This window comes from Melospiza melodia, chromosome 1, assembly GCF_035770615.1.
Source record: "Melospiza melodia melodia isolate bMelMel2 chromosome 1, bMelMel2.pri, whole genome shotgun sequence".
In the NCBI taxonomy this organism is placed as follows: Eukaryota; Metazoa; Chordata; class Aves; order Passeriformes; family Passerellidae; genus Melospiza; species Melospiza melodia.
This window is the reverse complement of record NC_086194.1, coordinates 154,363,243-154,382,119: the sequence shown is the minus strand read 5'-3', so window position 1 is coordinate 154,382,119 and position 18,877 is coordinate 154,363,243. Positions and strand designations below refer to the sequence as shown.

Sequence of the window (18,877 nt, the reverse complement as noted above, 5' to 3'; positions counted from 1 at the left end):
GGCAATGTCAAAGCTTCCCTTGAACGATATACACTCTGTTTCTCCTACTTTTTTGGGGGTTTTTTGGGAGTTTATTTCTTGGGGTTCTTACTTTGTTGTTGCAGGTTTTTTTGTTTGTTTTTCTGTCCAGTGATTACAGATTACAGTGATTACAGATTTCTGTCCAGTGATTACAGATGCCTTCAGACTCAGGGTGGTTGAATTATTGATTGTAATGGCATGGTACCATGTAAGAGTTAGAGCAACTCTCTAACTCTTACCAAATATATTCCATATGTTGCCTTAATGATAAATCTGGCAACTACTGCCCAGCAGTGTAGCACTATTGCTTCAATGCCTGCCAGACTGTGTGTAGAACTTATGAAAATGTTACCTACTCTAGAGCTTGCTGTACCAACAGAGCAACAATAATTTTTTTTTCTTCCTAAATGCTGAACATTTAGAGAAAATGGCGGTTTTGCCATTTTTTTACAGGGCAATGACGACTAAGCTGTAGGATTTAAATTTTGCTTCCTCCCACGGCAGTGTGTAATCAGTTGGCCTGGAGTTCTTAACTCAAAAGTTGATGGCACAAACTCACTGATAGATTTGTTGTCTTTCATGGCAAGTTTTATAACTGCATAGATTCATCAAGTGTGGCGTCCTCCCCTCAAAACCTGAAGCTGTATTAAATCTGTAGGTTCTTACTATGCCCCAACCCCTTACTCTTGCTTATGAGTAGATATGACTTTGCAGATTTCTGTGGTTACCAAAGCTGTGCAAATGGATGGGTACCAGTCAGTCATCACTTTTCCCATCAGTCAGTCTCTGTGCTCAACACAGGTAAAAAAGCATTCTCCAACTCTCACAGCTGGAACTGGAGGCACCGGGGCAGTGGTTGTGGCCAAGAAGGTGCCCCTGTGTTGTTCCAAAATCGGTTCTTTCACCTGGTGTGTGAGAGGCCAATCCACATTTGATTCATTTACAGTTCTGTGCAGACAGGCGTCTTGCGTGAGAAATACACGCGGCCAGCACAAGGAAACCAAAATTTTTCACTATTTAAACATTTTAGCAAAAAAGGGCATTCATGTTCATTGCCTACCAGTTACCTAGTTCTCTCATTAATTAGCGTTCTATGTTCTTTGGTTAATGATTCTCCCACCTCTCCTGCTGTTTAGTGCATATACTCAGTCTTTCTCTTCTTTTGGGTCAGGGGGTAATCTCCCCTGTCAGAAATAGCCAGTCAGAGCTGATCTGAGCGAAGTTGAGGAGTTGCCTTTAATAGTTTTTGTTTATCATGGGGATTCTGCCAAATGCCCTTGTAGCCCATAAATTCTGCATTCTTTGTGCCCACTGTCAGTAGTACATCTCTCTTCCCAAGTTTTGTTAATCTCTCTCTGAGATCATTGAAACATGTCAAGCTCTAAGCCTTAGCAAGGCAATTCCACCGACAAATAATTTGTCTTTCACCTGGACATCGCTTAGAGCTTGTTTGCTCCTTTCTTGTTGATTAGGCTTGAAAGTATACAAAGATCAAGGATCAAAGACCGTCCTTTTTAGAGAAAATTTTTACATATTCTACGTTTTGCAGCGCCCGGGGCGGGGCCGGTCTCGCCGGTTCCCCAACGCCCGCGGCTCTCGGTGCCCGCCCGGCGCCCGCCGCTCCTCCCCGCGGAGCAGGCGCAGAGCGCGGCGGCGGAACATGGCGGCGGCGGCGGCGGCGGCGGGGCTGTGGCGGCGCGGGGTGCGCGGCCCCTGCGGGGTCGGCGCCGGGCGGGTAAGGCGCTCCCTGCGCTGCCGGGCTGAGGGCGGACGGGCGGCGCCGCGGAGCTGTTCCGCCACCTGCTGCCCCGCCGCCCCGGCTCTGCCCGGGCACCGGTGTCCCGTCACAGGGAGGGCACGGCGGGGCTCTGCGGTTTCCGCTGTCGGGCTTGGGGACGCGCCAGGAAAGGGGCACCCCTCGGTTCCCCTCAGCTGCCGGCCCTGCCGGGGCTGGGGAAGCACCAGGAAGGGGCACCCCTCGGTTCCCCTCAGCTGCCGGCACACGGCCTGCGGCCCCAGCGCCGGGCGGGCCGTGTGACCCCGCTGAGCGCGGCGCCCTTTGGCCCCGATAGCGCAGCTGTGCGGGGCCGTCCATCTAGGTAAATGGCTGGAGTGTTGCTGTCCGAGCAGCGGGCGGCTTGACTTGTGACCGAGTTGGCGTTCTGGCAGCCTCCGGTACCTGAAGGGAGCCTACGAGAAATCTGGAAGGGAACTTTTTGCAAGGGCATGGAGTGACAGGAGAAGGGGGAATAGATTCAGATTGAAAGAGGGTGTTTAGGTTAGATATGGACATGTTGCCCAGAAAAGCTGTGGATGCCCCATCTGTGGAGGTGTTCAAGACCTGATTGGATCCCTGGGCAACCTGTTACAGTGGAAGGTGTCCCTGCCTATGGCAGGTGGGTTGGAACACGATGATCTTTAAGGTCCTTTCCAATCCAAGCCATTCTATGATTCTATGACTCTGTGGATGTTGCTGGAGGCCGTTTCTAGTGAGTTCTCCAGAAGCACAGTGCTTCTTTCTAGTGACTGCTTTTGTGTTTCTGAGATGGCTTTCTGCATTTATTTCACAATTCACTTCCACCCCCTGGGTGAGGGTTGTTTTTTGGTTTGTCAGTGATTTGTGTGTTTGTTGTTTGATGTTTGGTTTTTTTAAGCTGTTTACTGCCTTCTTTATATCTCTGTTTACACCTGAGATTTAATTTAAGATCTCAGCCTTAAGCAGTGGAATGATTAAATTGCATGGATGCTGTCACAGAAGCCCCTTGTGCAAGACATTTAGGAGATGATAGCAGTCTGACTAAAAGATTGCTCAATTATACCAGCTTTACTGGCTGGTTATCATTGCCACACTATTAGTCTTGGTGCAGCATTCTGCTTGCCTGTGTTGTGGCATGTCCTCATCTTCCCCCCTGGAGCAGAAGGAAAGCTGCTTGCAGTGTTATTTTCATGGAGGGCAAGAAGACTGAGCTGTGTCTGTCACTGCCAGAGCACCTGATCAGAGTCTCAGCACTCGTGGGGGTTATCTCCATGTCCTGAAGGAAGGGGGAGTCCAAATGCCATCTGGATTTGCAGTCTCTGCTGTGAGCTGAAATTCTCCAGAGGGAGCTTTTTTGCTGAACAGAGATGAGCAAGGGGCTGCTAAGAAAGTCCCCAAAGAGAACCATCACATTTCCCTTTCCTGGAGGCTTAATAGTATCCTGGTACTCTGTGAAAGCATGCAAATTTTATTTTCACTGGGAGAATTAAAAAACAGTAGTATTTTACAAATGTGAGAGTTCCAGCTTTAATTCAAGCTTTGCTTTCTGAATTTTGTCCTATGTAGTGGCTCCAACTCTTCAATTCAACTCAATTTTAGTTTTTCACAGAACATTGTTGAGTTGGAAGGGGCCCACAAGGATCAAGTCCAGCTCCTAAGTGAATGTCCCATACAGGGATGGAGCCCATGACCCTGGTGTTATTAGCACCATGCTTTAAGTTGTATTAAATTGTCTGTGTAATTCCATGGCTGTTCTCTCTGTTTTCACCTGAGTTACTAATGCATAGGTATTACCACACAGAAGGATTCATGTGCACACTTCTGCAGGCCAACTTCAAGCTCCGTGAGCCCCCCAATGCATTGTAACTGTGGGAAGTACAGAGTAATCATCTACCACTAAATATATTGTCTCTTAATTTTAGTGCTCAAAATGGGAATTAGCAAACAGATTAGTAAGTTGCAATAGTTTTACTATTTTAAAACTACCTTTCTTCTTCATGTCAGTCTATTGAACAACTGCGTGGTTTTCTTAACAGGATCATACAAGAGTAACCATTCACTCTTCTTTCACAAAATTGTATTAGATTTTTTTCTTTGTATTAAAATAAACACATTAAAGGCTCAAATACAAAGTAAAACCAGAGAAAATAAGTATAACTTACAGTCTTATAATTGCTTTGCACATCAAAAATAAGGTAAATCTAGTTTTGTTATACTTGGAAGCATGTGAAACTTCAGGTTGTGATAACTTCTGTCTTTTAAATATTAAGGGAATTTCTCAATTATTACTGTAGTGCTGCTGCCCCAAGGCATTTAATTCAATACTTAGATTAGGCCTTGAGTTAGTTTAGCATATTAGGATGCTAGAAGTATCCTGTTTGCTATTTTTGCTGCAACTTCCTTGGTGACATCACTAATTTCTCATTACATTTGTGGGGTATTTTCTTACGAGCATAGTTTTCTATATGTAATACTGATTTTTTTTTTTCATGTCTGTTTTTAAACATGTTCCAGCCATGTGTGTTTTTCCAGGGACTAATCCTTCTGAGGCTAATGTACTGTAGCTGGTATTTCTGCTGGGATAGAGTGTGATGCTGATAACCTAACCCTGCCCAGTTTTGTCTGGGAGATGGCATTGGTTTCCTCAGCAGCCCCAGTGGCCATTAGGGCAGGTCTTGTGAAGTTTGATTCTGTCCTGTTCTCCAGTAAAGAAGAAGGTTTGTTGGATGGAGTAGTAAAGGATCAAAATCATGAGTCTACTTCTGAAGATTTAAATTTCTAAATACATACATATGTAACCTAAAATCACATGGATTTGTTTGTGCATAAATTACAGTGCATATATCAATCTGATGCCCAAGTTCTTCTGTAATTAGTTGGTAATGGTTTTCCACGTGCTTTAGTAAAAGTGATAGATACAAAAAATGCATGAAGAAGCAAGCATTTTTCAGTAGTTTTCTAGTTGCAGTATATATAAAAATAGCTCAAGTGCTTTCCTAGTCTAGTGATAGCATTTATGTAAAGGCCCATATGTGTTGGTATAATGCAATCTAGTCATTCTTATGTTCATCTATATTTACTTATAATAAGGGAGTTATGATTGTTACCTCACTGCCATAGGAAAATCTATCCTGTGTAACAGTCCTGCATGCAGAAAGGAGAAGAAACTAACTTTTCTGGGTTTTTATCTTTCAGTTTTTCAGCCGTGGGCCAAATGTGCTGCATCAAGACAGCAGTGCACCACAAGCTGCATTCTTCTCACCTCTTCAAAAAGTGATGTTGCCACCAAATACCTTCCAAGGGAAAGTGGCCTTTATAACTGGTGGAGGTACTGGGCTTGGCAAAGGGATGACAACAGCTCTGTCCAGTTTAGGAGCCAAGTGTGTTATAGCAAGCCGGTAAATATTAATGAAGATGTGTTAGAACTTTCTCTTAGTACTGACTGCTGAATAGATGTTTTCTTCTTTACAAACCAGAAAAAAATTATTCTGTTTATTCTGTTGCAGTACACATTTAAATTACAGTGTCAGATTGTGGATTCTAGAAACTTGCAGATTTATCTGCAAATGTTTAATGGTATAAAAATCAGTAGGAAGAAATAAACTAAGCACACTTTTGTGAAATGTGGCAGCAAAATAAATAACCTCAGATATTAGGCATAAATTCAACTAAAGCGTTAAAGAGAACAAAAATTTGCACTGGGTAGTATTGAACAGTAATAAATGTTATTACAGGTGTTCTTGATACAGATTTAAATTACAATAAAGAATTAAATCCATTCCTCTTCTGACTTTCAACAAGAGTCATGATTTTCCTTTAATGATGATTTTCTACAGCTCTCAAGTACTGCAGTAGAATCTAGAAGCACTTCAGTAAAGTCTAGAAAACCAATCTCATTTTAAATCAAAATAAACAGTGGTGTGACATTCATCCTAATAGTGATTTGTTTAGTTTTAAATGTGAATATGTATGTCTCTTATTAATACTAGTAGAGAAGTAGCTAAAACTAAGTTTGTTATGATTGTGTGCTTTATTCCTGGCTTATCACATGTTGTTTAACATCAGAGTCTCTTACCATTGTCACTTCTGAGTTGCTTTAAAGTAGCACTAACCATAAATTACCAAAAGTTTTCTTTCAGAAAGTTACTAGTTAAGCATAGTCTTAATCATAGTTCTAATTGATGAAAATCAGCAACATGCATGTGCACACACAGATATTTTAAGTTGTAGTTCATATTTGCTCATAAAAAAAGATTTTAGTAATCTAAATTGTAATTGCATTTAATTGACATAAGGGATGTTAATAATTATTTCTAGGAAGCTGGATGTTTTGAAAGGAACAGCAGATGAAATTTCTTCTAAAACAGGGAATAAGGTAAGTTTTTGCAGAATTATGAATATGTTACATATTATACTCTACGTTTTATTGGATTTTTTTGCATTTGTATGCTTCTATGGACTTGTTTAATTTATGAATTACACAGTTTTTAAGTCTGAAAACTGCCTTTCTATTATTCTTTAGGTTCATGCCATCCAATGTGATGTGAGAGATCCTGTTTCAGTTAAGAGTGCTGTTGCTGAAACAATCCAAGTGGCAGGACATCCTGATGTAAGTATTCTTGAGAAAGAACTCATTCTTAATTAACAAAAATACTTTGCATAGTAGATGTGAAGAAACTTAAGAAGATAGAAAGTTAATGGAATTTAAAAAGAAGCTAGACAGAGCAGTGGCAGTACTTCAAGATAAATCTAACATTCATAGTTAGACCAGTTATTCTGCTCCTGTGGTTCTTAAAATATTTGGTGGCCAAGTAGACAAAACATTTTTACCCTTACTCTGAGGTCTAACATCTCATTTCGAATAATGGGACATTTCTGGAGACATTCTTTGAATTCGGGGAATAGAATATCGCCCTTAAATCCTCCTGAAAAGGTGATTTACTTCTGTTTACTGAATTACATGTTAACACAATGCTTCACAAATTAGGAATGGAAATAACCATAAATGTTTTCTTTGATTCTTGCTTAGCTTATTAATATACACAAAGAAGGTTCCAAATTGAAGATTAAGTTCTCATAAAATGAAGAAAAAAAGTCTTCAGTCAAGCCAAGCATCTGCTTTTTTATAGTTTGGCAAAAAGCCAACAGAGCTCTTTACATCAGATTGTGAGGAGGGTGATCTGGTGGAGTCTGAAAGATGATGTTACCCAATTCTGATGTGATTGTGAGATAACAACTTGGATTCTTCTAGCTGATAGAAAGTGTGATGATGTAGCATTGTTGTAAAGGACAGTCAGATTTAAAACTGTTTACTGTAAATTTAAAATTATTGTATGTCTGTTGTCAACAATTTGCATCCAGGAGGAGCTTCCTACAGATGTGGTAGAGAACCTACTGAATTTTAAATATTGTAAGAAGTAGAGAAATTGTAGACTATATAGCTGTATGCTATAACAGTGCTAGAAATAAGGCAATTCACTGTCCTGATTTGTAGACAAGATTTCTGGATATTATTTTGGCTGTTAGTTAAGGCAGTTTTTGGCCTAAGTGAAGAAACTTAATAAGTTTCTTAATAATCACATGTAAAATCACATGTAAAATAAGTTTCTTAATAAACACATGTAAAATCTTCAAAGTCATGAAGATTTTACATGTGTGCAGAGAGGGAGGAGATTTCTTCCTGTATAGCATGTTTTTAGAGCACCAGTAATTTTCTGAATAAATGCTTTCCACGATTTGTTCTTTGCAAGCATTTGCCTTCTCTTTAATGTAATGTATTTTGTGTGTTTAAGATAGATGGCAGAGTAAATTGAATATTCAGGTCTTTTTGTCCAGTTTTTCTCTTTGTTGCAGACATGAGATGTTAGTTTATGAATCCTGGGTGTCACTCACTGCCATACTGCATGTGAGGTGAGATCTCAAAGACACAAGTTAATGGCAGTAACGTGAAAGTCCTTCCAGCTTGGTTTTGTCCATTCCATTCCCAAGAATGTTAATCCCTATTAGAAAGCAATCATTCTTTTTTCATGGCTTATTTTGGCAATCCTACATACCTCAAAGATCACATGGTACAGTTCTTAGTTCATTAGTTTTATTGTTGTGTCTTTCCTGTATTTATTTAGTGATTCAAGTAACCTCTGTAGTATCTCAAGGTGTTGGGATTTTTATTCCTTCAAATTTTAGGGAGGCCTTTAAATTGAATTTGCTCTCCATATGTATAATTTATGGCTGTTGTATATTACTAGTTTTACATGAATGTAATATGTACAGTACTCTGTTCTGGTTTTGAAATTTCAAATATCTTCATTAGACTCTAGGCCAGAAGTTCTTCTGGACAAATAGTTTGTTTGATGTGCAAACCTACATGAATCAAGGTGCCATTCCATTAATAGTACATCATTATATTCTTCAACACATTATATTATGAAATATGCTCGATCTGGCTACATAATTTTTGGTTTAAATACTGCTAATGTGATGCTTAGTCCCCTGAAGTGAAAGAATCCTCTGCCTGATGATTGTTCATAGGAAGTGATGGAGGTGACAGAGGTCCATCTATTCAACAAAAGTTTTGTAGTAGTTGTTTGCAGTACGTTGTACCATAATATTCTCATCACAAGTGATTTGAATTCCTGTTATACAGCAGTCACTTCATCCAGACTTCAGTTATCAGGTTGCTGCCTTTTGCTTCTGTTCCCATGCATCCATTATATTAAATAGATGTGATGCTGGAATTTGATGGAGGCAAACTTTTCTGTTAGATGCACTTGAGACATTATGGAAAATAGTGACTTTAGTCAGCCTCTACATGATACAGTTCCTTAGTACAGTAATTTGGAAATACAGCTCATTTTCTGTTACTGATACTTTATCTGTGCTGCAGATGGTAAAATTTCTTCTGGATTTTTCTCCCTCTTCCCATGCCCCCATACCTCATTCAATGAGGGTATATTTACTTTTGTTCCCTGGAAACTCTAAAAAGCTCCTTGTAAATTCTTTGCTTTTGTCTCAGGAAGAGTTGTTGTTAGTTAACTCTTTTCCTTCATGTGTTTCAGGTTGTGATAAACAATGCAGCTGGAAATTTTATTTCCCCTTCTGAACGACTTTCTCCTAATGCCTGGAAAACAATAACTGATATTGTACTTAATGGTACTGCTTTTGTAACTCTGGAAATTGGCAAGGAGCTCATTAAAGTAAAAAAAGGTATCTTACGCATTGTGATGTGTCATTAATTGCTTTCCTTGCCTCGTCATTATGGCCAGTTTTGAGAGTTCATGTTAGAAGAGAAATACAATTTTTAATGTTCAGTGAAAGCTGTACTTAAGAATCACACAGGTCAGGCTAAGAGTTACTTCTTTGTAGTATCAGGCCTTACAATTGGACCCAGAGGCCAACTAGGCTGAATATTAAAATCTAATTGCAGAGTTCTAGTTGTAAAACATTTTTAAAATTTAAAAAAAATTAAGCTTTGTGTTAAAAAAGAGAAAAAGCTGTTATTTCTTCTGAATTTTCTCTGTGTATGTTAATTTCTTTGAACTAAACATGGGATATTTCTTTAAATGAACAAGAAGTCAGGATATTTAGCCAAAGATTTATTTAAAAAGATTATTGTTTTAAAAGGAAAGGTGATGTATGCCCTTCTATGTTATATCATAGATTATTTACAAAGAACTGCTTTCATTTTACATTCCATACATTAACTTGGAAAACAAGGAGTTTATTTTATGAGATCAGCATAATATAATGTAAATTTTTTTTAAAAGCAGGAAGATATAATTATGGTTTTCCATGTGCCCTCACTACTGAGCCCTGTTTTCTAGGTACAGCCACTGTGTTGAAATACTACTTTTGTATTTACACTGGTATTTTTTTAACCTCTGAATTAGTTTCTTCATTTCTTCACCTTCTGAATTAAGTTCTTCAAAATCCTCTCCAAAAAATATTCCATGAGCTTATGCTGTTTAATTATAACAATATGAAGTTAATATTGTTTCAGTGGTTCTGTAACAGTTTTTGTTAGTATACAAGTGTATCCCCTCTGTATTTTAGCAGCACATGAAAAATTAATTTCCACCATTTTAGTGCTGATACTCCCACATGAGAAACCCATCCCCAGCTATGAGTTACTATATGATTATGGCAGACCACTGAAATAGGTTGTCTTATGGTCTTAGAGGTGCACATGGTGTGCCCATATAGTAATGTGAAATACAAAATCAAACTTTTTTTTTTTTGCTGTTGTTGAATGAAAACAACATTACTTTCCTTACTTCCGTCCTCAAATTTGGTAAAATCCAGATGTCATTCACCTTCATGTTGTCTCTTTCTTTGACTTCTAAGTTGCCAAAACATTTGAATTTCTTTTGCTATTACTTGCATGTCTTCTTTCTAGGGGAATCCATCTGTAAATAAGACTTTTTATTTAAGCTTTTTGTTTAAGGCTTTCTTTAAGGCATGTTTTTCTAAGTAAGTCATGTGTATGTGTTTGTCTTCTCACTTTCATTTTCTTTGTACTTGCTTGTGTTTTTTTAGTTTGAGCAGGGGCCTTAGTTTCTAAAGTGATGCTACCTAGTGCAGATATTTTAGAGCAGTCTGTGAGGATGCTGTGAATCTGACAGTTTCTAGAACACTGGGATGTCCTTTAGGTCTGCAGTGTGACCTACATTAAGTCTAATGTAGTAAATAAAAGTTCTCTGCTTTTAGACTGCAAGTTTGTGATGGTATTTAAAAGGAATTTGTAATTTGGTAGCATGTTACTTATTTTTAAAAAGTGAGAGGAGGTAATTGATCAGGTATTGTCCATTTTATGAATATAGGCTTTAGAAATAAAAGTTGTGTATGAGCTGAAGTGTTCTTTAAGTATCAGAATTGTAAATTTCAGTTATTCTTTGTTCTGTGTTAGGTTCACCTAGCTTACCTCTATTTAACCTATATTTAAAAAGAAAATCAGTGATTTAATTCTACAAAATGTGTAATTAACAATCATCTCTAGAGAACTTCAAAGTTGTTCTAGGGTTTTTTGCCTTTCAAAGTCTCTCAGTGAGGACTGCTTTTTTATAAACAGGGCCCGTGGTTTCTGGATATCTGCTGGCATTTCAATTAGTGCTTGTTTTGGATTCTCTTTAGTTTCTCTTGTGTAATATTACTGTAATTTTTTACCTGAGTCTACTTACATGCAATCTATCAGTAGTGTATATTGTTTTAGAAATATTCCCTGAGCAGCTATTCTAATGAAATTATTTTTGAAATATAGTAAGTAGAACAGTTATTTTAGTTACTATGACGTAAGCAGTGAACTGTCATCCCTTGTCCTTCATTTCCCAGCTACAGTAAGCTCATGCCAGTCATTGATCAGACATAATTTGCAGAATTCTATAAAAGAAAGATTAAATAAGCAGTTGCAGTTTCCATTATATTCTAGAATGTTTTTTTCCTAAATCTGTTATAAAATACAGCATATAAAAGAAAGTTGTTCTTTTATAAAGGAGTTTGTTGTGATAATAATAGGAAAAGTTATGCAGGTTCACTCTGTAATTGGGTCTGCTGCAGAAAAAGCTCCTGGAATTTTTTAAAAAAGATTTTATTTTTCTGCATAAACGTTAACTCAAGCCCTCAGCTGTTAATTGGAGACTATGCCAAACCTAACTGTTAATGCTGATTTTTTTTCCTTGTTTGTTTTTGTTTGGTTTTTTGTTTTGTTGGTTTTTTGGGGTTTTTTTCCCCCCACTCAGTAATTGATGAATTTAGGGCAAAATGTCTGGTCAGTGGCAACTAGACTAGGGCAGCTTCTGGAAAAACACTGTAAGATCTTAGGCCTTCACTCCAGTTAGACCAATTTATGCATTAAGTTCATTATCAGTGGAAGTCTGAGGGCTTAGACCTTCAGAGCCTAATCAATAGCTATTTGCACTTACCTGGAACAACTCTTAACACTCATGCAAAAGAGGAGGAAACTGAAATAAACAGGCTTGGAAAGAAAGTTTCAAACACTATATTTTAAAATGCCTTTTCACTGCCCAGAGTGAATGGGTATCCCTGCCACTTGAGCTGAGAACTTCTGTACCATTTAGCTTGTTTTTATCTGAACTTGAGAGTTTAATCTTCAGGGTTGTTTGGTCTGTGTGGTGTGGGTTGTTTATTAAATGTTTTTTCCCCTTCTAGGAGCAGCATTCCTGGCTATTACAACAATTTATGCAGAGAGTGGTTCAGGATTTGTGTTGCCAAGTGCCTCTGCCAAAGCTGGTGTAGAAGCAATGAGCAAGTGAGTAATACAGCAAAATGTGTGCTTTGATTTTCACATCCTTAAGATGGGGTAATTGGTTTATAAAAATGGAGCTTATTAGTGTAGACCCCTATTTCACTGTTCCACAAGGATTCAATCTGGCTCCAGTATCCTAGCAAGAAAATAGTATGCTGGCAGCTTCTTACAGAGGGAAGTATTAACTGCTGCTGTTTTTTTTTTACAAGACCAAGATAAGGACAAGTAGAACTACTTATTTTGGCAATTGCAAGTTCCAAAGTTTGTTTCATGGAGTTTTGATAATCAGGTTCTCTTGCATTCTCATTGGTGAACCAGCACCTCAAGATAGCTATGAAGGGGACTGTTTGAGAGCTATACCACCTTCCACATTCTTTTGTCTGAGCAAAATACATGCCTGTTATTTGGCTGCAGTATATTGTGGCTTCAGCACTGTTTAGATTACTCAACAAATTTGTTTCCTGTCACTATTTAAAATTAAAGTCTGCAGTTCTACTTAGTTCAGAGCAGTATCATGCTGACATATCCACTGAGTATCATGTTGACATATCCGTCGTGCTCAGCAAACAAAAGGATTTCTCTCATTTTTAATTTCGGGCTAGTCCTTCATAGCACATAGAACTTTCCTCTGCACTTCAACAGAAAGAATTGAATAGATTAGAAGCCTTTTAGTAACTAGAATTCTGTATCTGGAAGAAAATGAGGGACTGAGTAATGGTGTTGATTTCTATTCTAGAGAGCTGTAACGGAAATGTGTAGAGAGACTTTATGACTCAGCTAATTCATTCACCATGGTAGATCCAAAGTACTCATCATGCAGAGAAAAATAAAGCAAAACTATTCTAGTGTCCTATTTTAAAATGTATCCTCTGTTTTATTTCAAAACATAATGTGAGAGCTATGTTGCAATTGTTAGAAATGTGTACTTGTAGAATAGTCGAAATTGCCACAGAAAGATGATGGCCTAACGGTTGTTTGGTGAGGAATTCAGGTGCCAACCCTGTCCAACCAATTCAGGTGATTTGCAAGGGAGAAAGAATTGTTCCTTCACCCTGCTTTACCTATGATTCCTGTATTAAATCAATATTCCTCTGTTGGTGAATGAGATTTTTTTTACTTCTCTGAAATTATTTTGTTAAGCACAAAAAGACCCTTTAAGTATAAATTGTCTGCTTGAGGAATGTTCTAATATTTACACTTTTGATTAAATTTTAATTTCTTTTGAATAGGATTACAATATTGTGTTTAAAATATTGATGAATTCTGTTAATGAATTTTTAGGTCTCTTGCGGCTGAATGGGGTAGATATGGCATGAGATTCAATGTGATTCAACCAGGTCCAATAAAAACAAAGGTACATGGCATGAAGTGAACACAGCCTTGAATATGCTTTGTAGTACAGACTTAACTTCTCAACAGTCTAACTTTTCTGTAGCTGTAAATTCTAATATGATTTCCTTGATAGTCAAGACTGTGCTGGAATATTGAACACACTTCCCTCTTAGTCTTTTTGTAAAATAGGATTTCTTGAACTTCTGAGACCTGCCACTGTCCCCTCTACTACACTTGATATAAATAGAACCTCTTTTTTCAGAACCTCTTTTTTTAGTGTTTCAAAGAATTGATATATCAAAGTACTTAATGATGGTTCTTATTTCTGTGTACTTAGTTTGTCAAGTGGAGTGAATCTTTACAGCTGTTGGAGTAAAGTTCCTGTTTCTGCCTAACTCCTAATTTTTAAATAAAGCATCTGAAACATTCCAAAATCTTAGAATCTCTTTTAGGTATATGAGAACAGAATCTCACTAGTTTTGTTGAAAATCTCAAAACTAGAAAGAGAAAAACTAAGTTGTCAAGGAAATGAGAAGCTTTGAAGTGAGTGAGAAGGAGGACTGAAGGGTTTGAAGGAAGTAATCCAGAGCAGCTGGACAGGAAGAATAAAGAAAGCAGTCCTGCAAGAAGAGAAAGGAGGATCCATTTCCCATTGAATCAAATTATTATGATTATGAGCACTAACAACTAATAATGGTATTACTTCTTCCATAAAATATTTCACAGTTGTTTTTGCTGTTGTTTTGGGAATAGGGGTACAGAGTTGGTTCTTTTTTACTTTTTTGTGTGTTTGTTTTATTTACTATTCTTTCTTTTTCCCCTCCTGTCAGTTTTAGATGCTACACTGGAACACTTAATTTTGACTCTTTTCACTAGAAAGAAAAATAAGTGGCAGAATTAGCAGGATTATAAGAATGTTGAAATACCATTAGAGGATCAGACCAAAAGTTCTCCAATCTTGTGTATTTTTAAGTAAGAGTAGAAGAAAAACATTTGGCAAGTTAAGGGATTTAAGCGTCTATAATGCTACCTCCAGTTAATGTTCCTTTTTTGAACTAATAGTGTATAATCTGTTTGAGATAATGTGTGTTCTTAATAAAAGGCTACATTTGGTGTATGGTTCCAACCTGAAATTTCCCTGAAAGCATAAAAAGGCAGAGAGCATATTGCAAAATCAAGGGTTTCTGCCTTAGAGGCAATATCAATGGCTTTAAAACATAACTGTTGTAAGTCATGATGGGAAAAGAACAAGGCATACAAGCACAACACTGTTAGGCTTATAAACTGGCAATTAAAAACATGGCAATAGAAGACTTAAATGGCATGCTTGCAGTCATGATTACATGAATTACAATGTACTTTAAATCATAACCCCAGTAATTTAACATAAATGTTACTGATACATTTCTGATTTTGAGCGAGGCGCTTATTTCCTTGCGGAGGAGCAGAAAAAACTCCTTTTATTTCCCGTGAAATTTTAAGCTATTCAAGTATTAAAGCTTCCGATGACTTCCTTTAGCTTTAGCAGTTGCTGCAATTTAACTGAACTTGATGGTTTTTTCTTTTGCATTTTATTTACTCAGTCACCTATAATTAATTTTTGGTCACTTTGCTGTTCCTCTTCTCCTCTTGTTCCTCTCCTCTATCCATGCCTCAATTCTGAGTTTTGGTTATTTTCTCAAATGTTTATCCAGGATGTTTGAGGAAAAAAAGATGATTAAACCCTTTTGTTTTTCACAGATAGATGGTGGGTGACTATCCCAAATGGATTAAATTCCAACTTATCATCAGTAGATGCATATCAATGCAACAGGGATAAATTGCTTTTCTTTTCTACTTCTTTCTTTTTCATTCTACTGACAATTAGGGTGTAGACAGCTTACTCACAAATATTAACTTCCATATTAAGTGTGTGGAGTCAAATCTCGGTTGGATTTTATTTTGTGATGTTGTTGTAACTTTTCTTTTAATGTTCCCTTTAATTCTCAGGGTGCTTTTAGCCGCCTTGACCCAACAGGCGCATTTGAGAAGAAGATGATTGAGAGGATTCCCTGTGGTCGTCTGGGAACTATAGAAGAAATTGCAAATCTTGCTGCATATTTCTGCAGTGATTATGCAAGCTGGGTTAATGGAGCAGTGAGTTTTGGTTGATCTTGTTTGTACAATTAACCTGATCATGGTGTGAGTATTGCTGATTATTTTTTAAAGCCCGGGTTTCAGAAATGACGCAGAACATCTTGGTTTTAAATTCTTTACAAGTATTATTAATCTTTTAAGTGTAGTGCATGGTTGTTAGCACCTTTAAAAAGAACTTTTAAAAGTGATTGCATTGCATTATTTTGAGTATGGGAATTTTCACCCAAATCAGTAAAATTTATTTTCACAGTTCATAACAAGGGAATACTGCAGAAATCACACAATTCCTGAATACACTGTTTGTGCTCTTTCTAGGTTATCAGAATGGATGGTGGAGAATATGTTTCTATGGCAGGAGAATTCAATGATTTGAAGAGGGTATTAATTTCCTTGTTTACTGTTTTACATTCAGATACTTTGATGTGCAAGTATTATATGAAATTCCAATAAAATCTCTTTTCTTTTGTTAGGTTACGAAAGAGCAGTGGGATATGATGGAAGCAATGATTAGAAAAACAAAAGGCTCCTAAAGTACATTACATTATGGTGGAGATTCTTGGAAATGAACCACTACTTTTTCATTAATATTTAGAAATAACCAATTGAGAAATAGCCTTCAAAAATCTTTTTTATGCTAATTTCAATAAAATATTTTGAAATTGTTGTATTTTGAATATAGTTTGTTTATTTTTCCGATGTAAAATCTGTTCTGTTGCCAATAGTGAGCAATGGTTGGTCACTAATATTTCATTGGTCTTTAGATTGTCTTACATAGCCATGCTATGGTCTACAATCAGCCTTTTTTTTTTTTTTGATCTTCTGAGGATTTTTTTTCTCATATATATGTGTCTATTAATATTGTAATACCAATAGCATTTCAGTACTATCATAACTGAATATAATCATTAATCTGAAGAGAGAAAAAAAATACTAAGTTCTAATCTTCACACTTCAATATGAAATTCTAAACTTGCAGATACAGTTTCACATTATTAGCAGGACTACATACACTGAGAAAAGATGTAACTCCTGTGGTTACTTAGGAAATCTTGAAATGCCTAACTGTCTTGGTCTCATCTTTTGTGACATTTTCAGTCTGTTAATTATCTTTTTCTGAACTTTAAAAATGGCATTTACAGACCTGCTGTGCCTTTCTAAGGAGCTTGCTCTTTGTCATGATGAAGTTAATGTTCTTGAAAATGAGAAGCTGAAAATCATTTGTTATTACATATATGTGACTATGGCAGCTCTCCATAAGAAATGCTTTATTTAGGACTGTTAAAGAGATGTTGGTATACTGGAACTGAAAGTGTTGAAACCTCAGATGTTGAACTGTACAAAAATCCTTAGGTTTCATTTGCATTCACAGGCTGGTACTACTTTAGATGGCATTACCTCTGAATCTAGTAAATTTATCCATCCCAGATAAACAGGTGATAAAAAAATTGTTCTTCCTCTTTTATCCAAATTTAGAGAGTTGGTAGATTTTATCCCTCATGCCTGAGACAAGGGCTGGAATTCTTCGAAGAAGTTATCAGCCTCTGCCTTTACAACCTGAAATAAATGTTTGCTTTTTTTTTTTTTTTTTTTTTTTTTTTTTTTTTTTTTTTTTTTTTTTTATGTGTGTGTGTTTAACCAGAGCTCCAGCTGGTCACCACATACAAGCATGTACATAGTTTTATGTGCTTTGAGACTGATACAGTGATTTAAGAGTCAGGACAATAGAATCAATTTAAGGATGTCTTCCTTCAAGTGCTGGTGGCAGTCATGTATTTTTCCACACAATCCAGGGCATACTTAACATGTGCCAACATCTGACTTTGAAGTCACCTTGATTACCTTATTACAAATCTGAAGCCAGCTAAATGTATTCTGCTGAAAGTGTGGACTCTATTAGTGCAGGCTTCCTTGTGCCTTTCTCCTGTGAATGATGGTTCTGTGTGGGATTGAACAGCCACTGATAATAAAACAAATCAACTGTGTTTATTGGAGCAGCCTTCAAGGTGTTCTTGAGCACAATGTAAAGCTTTTTTATGGTAACTTAGGCTTGGTAGGTGTGTTCTCAAGATCAAATTCAGACATGACAGCCATGTCTTTTCCCCAAAAAGTGATTTAATTGAGAAGTTAGGCCCATATATATGTCATCCTTTGCATATAATTATATTGTCTCCTTGTATGGGACACAGTTGCATATAAGATTTTGGTGTTTGAAAAAAAGTGCTTCAGAGAAAAATTCAAATGTATGTTTGTGAGATATGGTAACATCAGTTATTTCTCTGGAATGTCTAGTAGGTTATCCTCTGGTGACAGGCTGTCAATAAAAGTAAGTTCCTCTCAGTCTCTTGCATCTGTGGGTTTCTGTGACTTACTGTAGCTAGGTGTGTTGTATTGTTGAAGTACTGGACTGAGACTGGAGGTTACTATCTCAGTGGTTCAATCTCTGAAATTGCCATAGACTTCATGTCACCTGAAGTGATTTCTGTAGCCTGTGAACAGCAGGACAGGTGTACTTTGCAGTATTTCCTCAGAGCTGGTCATCTGAAGCAAGAAGACTGGCAAGTTCCTTCTAGCTCACAAAACAGGTCCTGTGTGGGGCACAGGTGGGAAAGATCAAGAAAGAGGCGTATTCCAAGTCTCAATGTGAGGTTAGGATCCAGTTTGTGCTTGGTTTTGGGTACTAGGAAGCACTTCTGCCTGTCACATAGATCTCTTCCCTGAGTATAAAGTAATAGTAACATAGGATAGCAGATTTTATTTCATCTGACATTGTCAGAATATTGAAGGGAGGCCTCTTAAAGCCTGTCTTGCCAAGAGATACTGGGGATTTATTTACTAACAGAATGCTTGTCATTTGTAGAAATGGGTACTGTTTCTGAAGTCTTCTACCTGTTAACTGTTCATAGCTAAATGAATTATTAATTGTAAAGTGACAAAAAACCTATTTTTAAAGCGATGGAACTAGAAAGCACATTTTAAGTTTTAATGAGCATCTATAATAAGAATAGAGTTTCTTTTATCTTGCTTATGCCAGTGACATCCATTTCAAACTGCGCAAGTTAGTTGCTTTTAGATGCTGAACATTTTGTCTTGACAAGGTGTATACAATATGTAGGTTTTAGAAATGTTTTTAATGCATTTAATGTTTTAAAGAGTTATATGTTACTTAACTTACAAAATACTTGCTAATATATAGACTGGGTTAAGTGAAAAAACATAACTGATCTTGTCATCCACTGCTACAGGAGAATGGAATAGTCTGGCTGGGACACATTTCCTTCACTAAGAGTTGTTAGACTTGGTAGGGACAGGAAAGAAACATTACTATGAAGACATGAATCCTAAACATCTCAAGTTATGTTTTGCTTAAATACAGT

At 37.1% G+C, this 18,877-nt stretch overlaps 1 protein-coding gene across 1 annotated transcript; it reads left to right on the top strand.

The window, feature by feature from the left end:
- The first annotated feature begins 1,698 nt into the window (after window positions 1–1,698).
- DECR1 (2,4-dienoyl-CoA reductase 1) lies at window positions 1,699–16,177 on the top strand. The gene is made up of 10 exons (XM_063172703.1): window positions 1,699–1,756; window positions 4,973–5,175; window positions 6,095–6,152; window positions 6,300–6,386; window positions 8,833–8,980; window positions 11,939–12,038; window positions 13,317–13,389; window positions 15,357–15,503; window positions 15,819–15,881; window positions 15,974–16,177. The coding sequence occupies exons 2-10, from the start codon at window positions 5,054–5,056 to the stop codon at window positions 16,031–16,033; spliced, it is 858 nt and encodes a 285-aa protein (XP_063028773.1). The 5' UTR covers window positions 1,699–1,756; window positions 4,973–5,053; the 3' UTR covers window positions 16,034–16,177.
- Window positions 16,178–18,877: the final 2,700 nt, after the last annotated feature.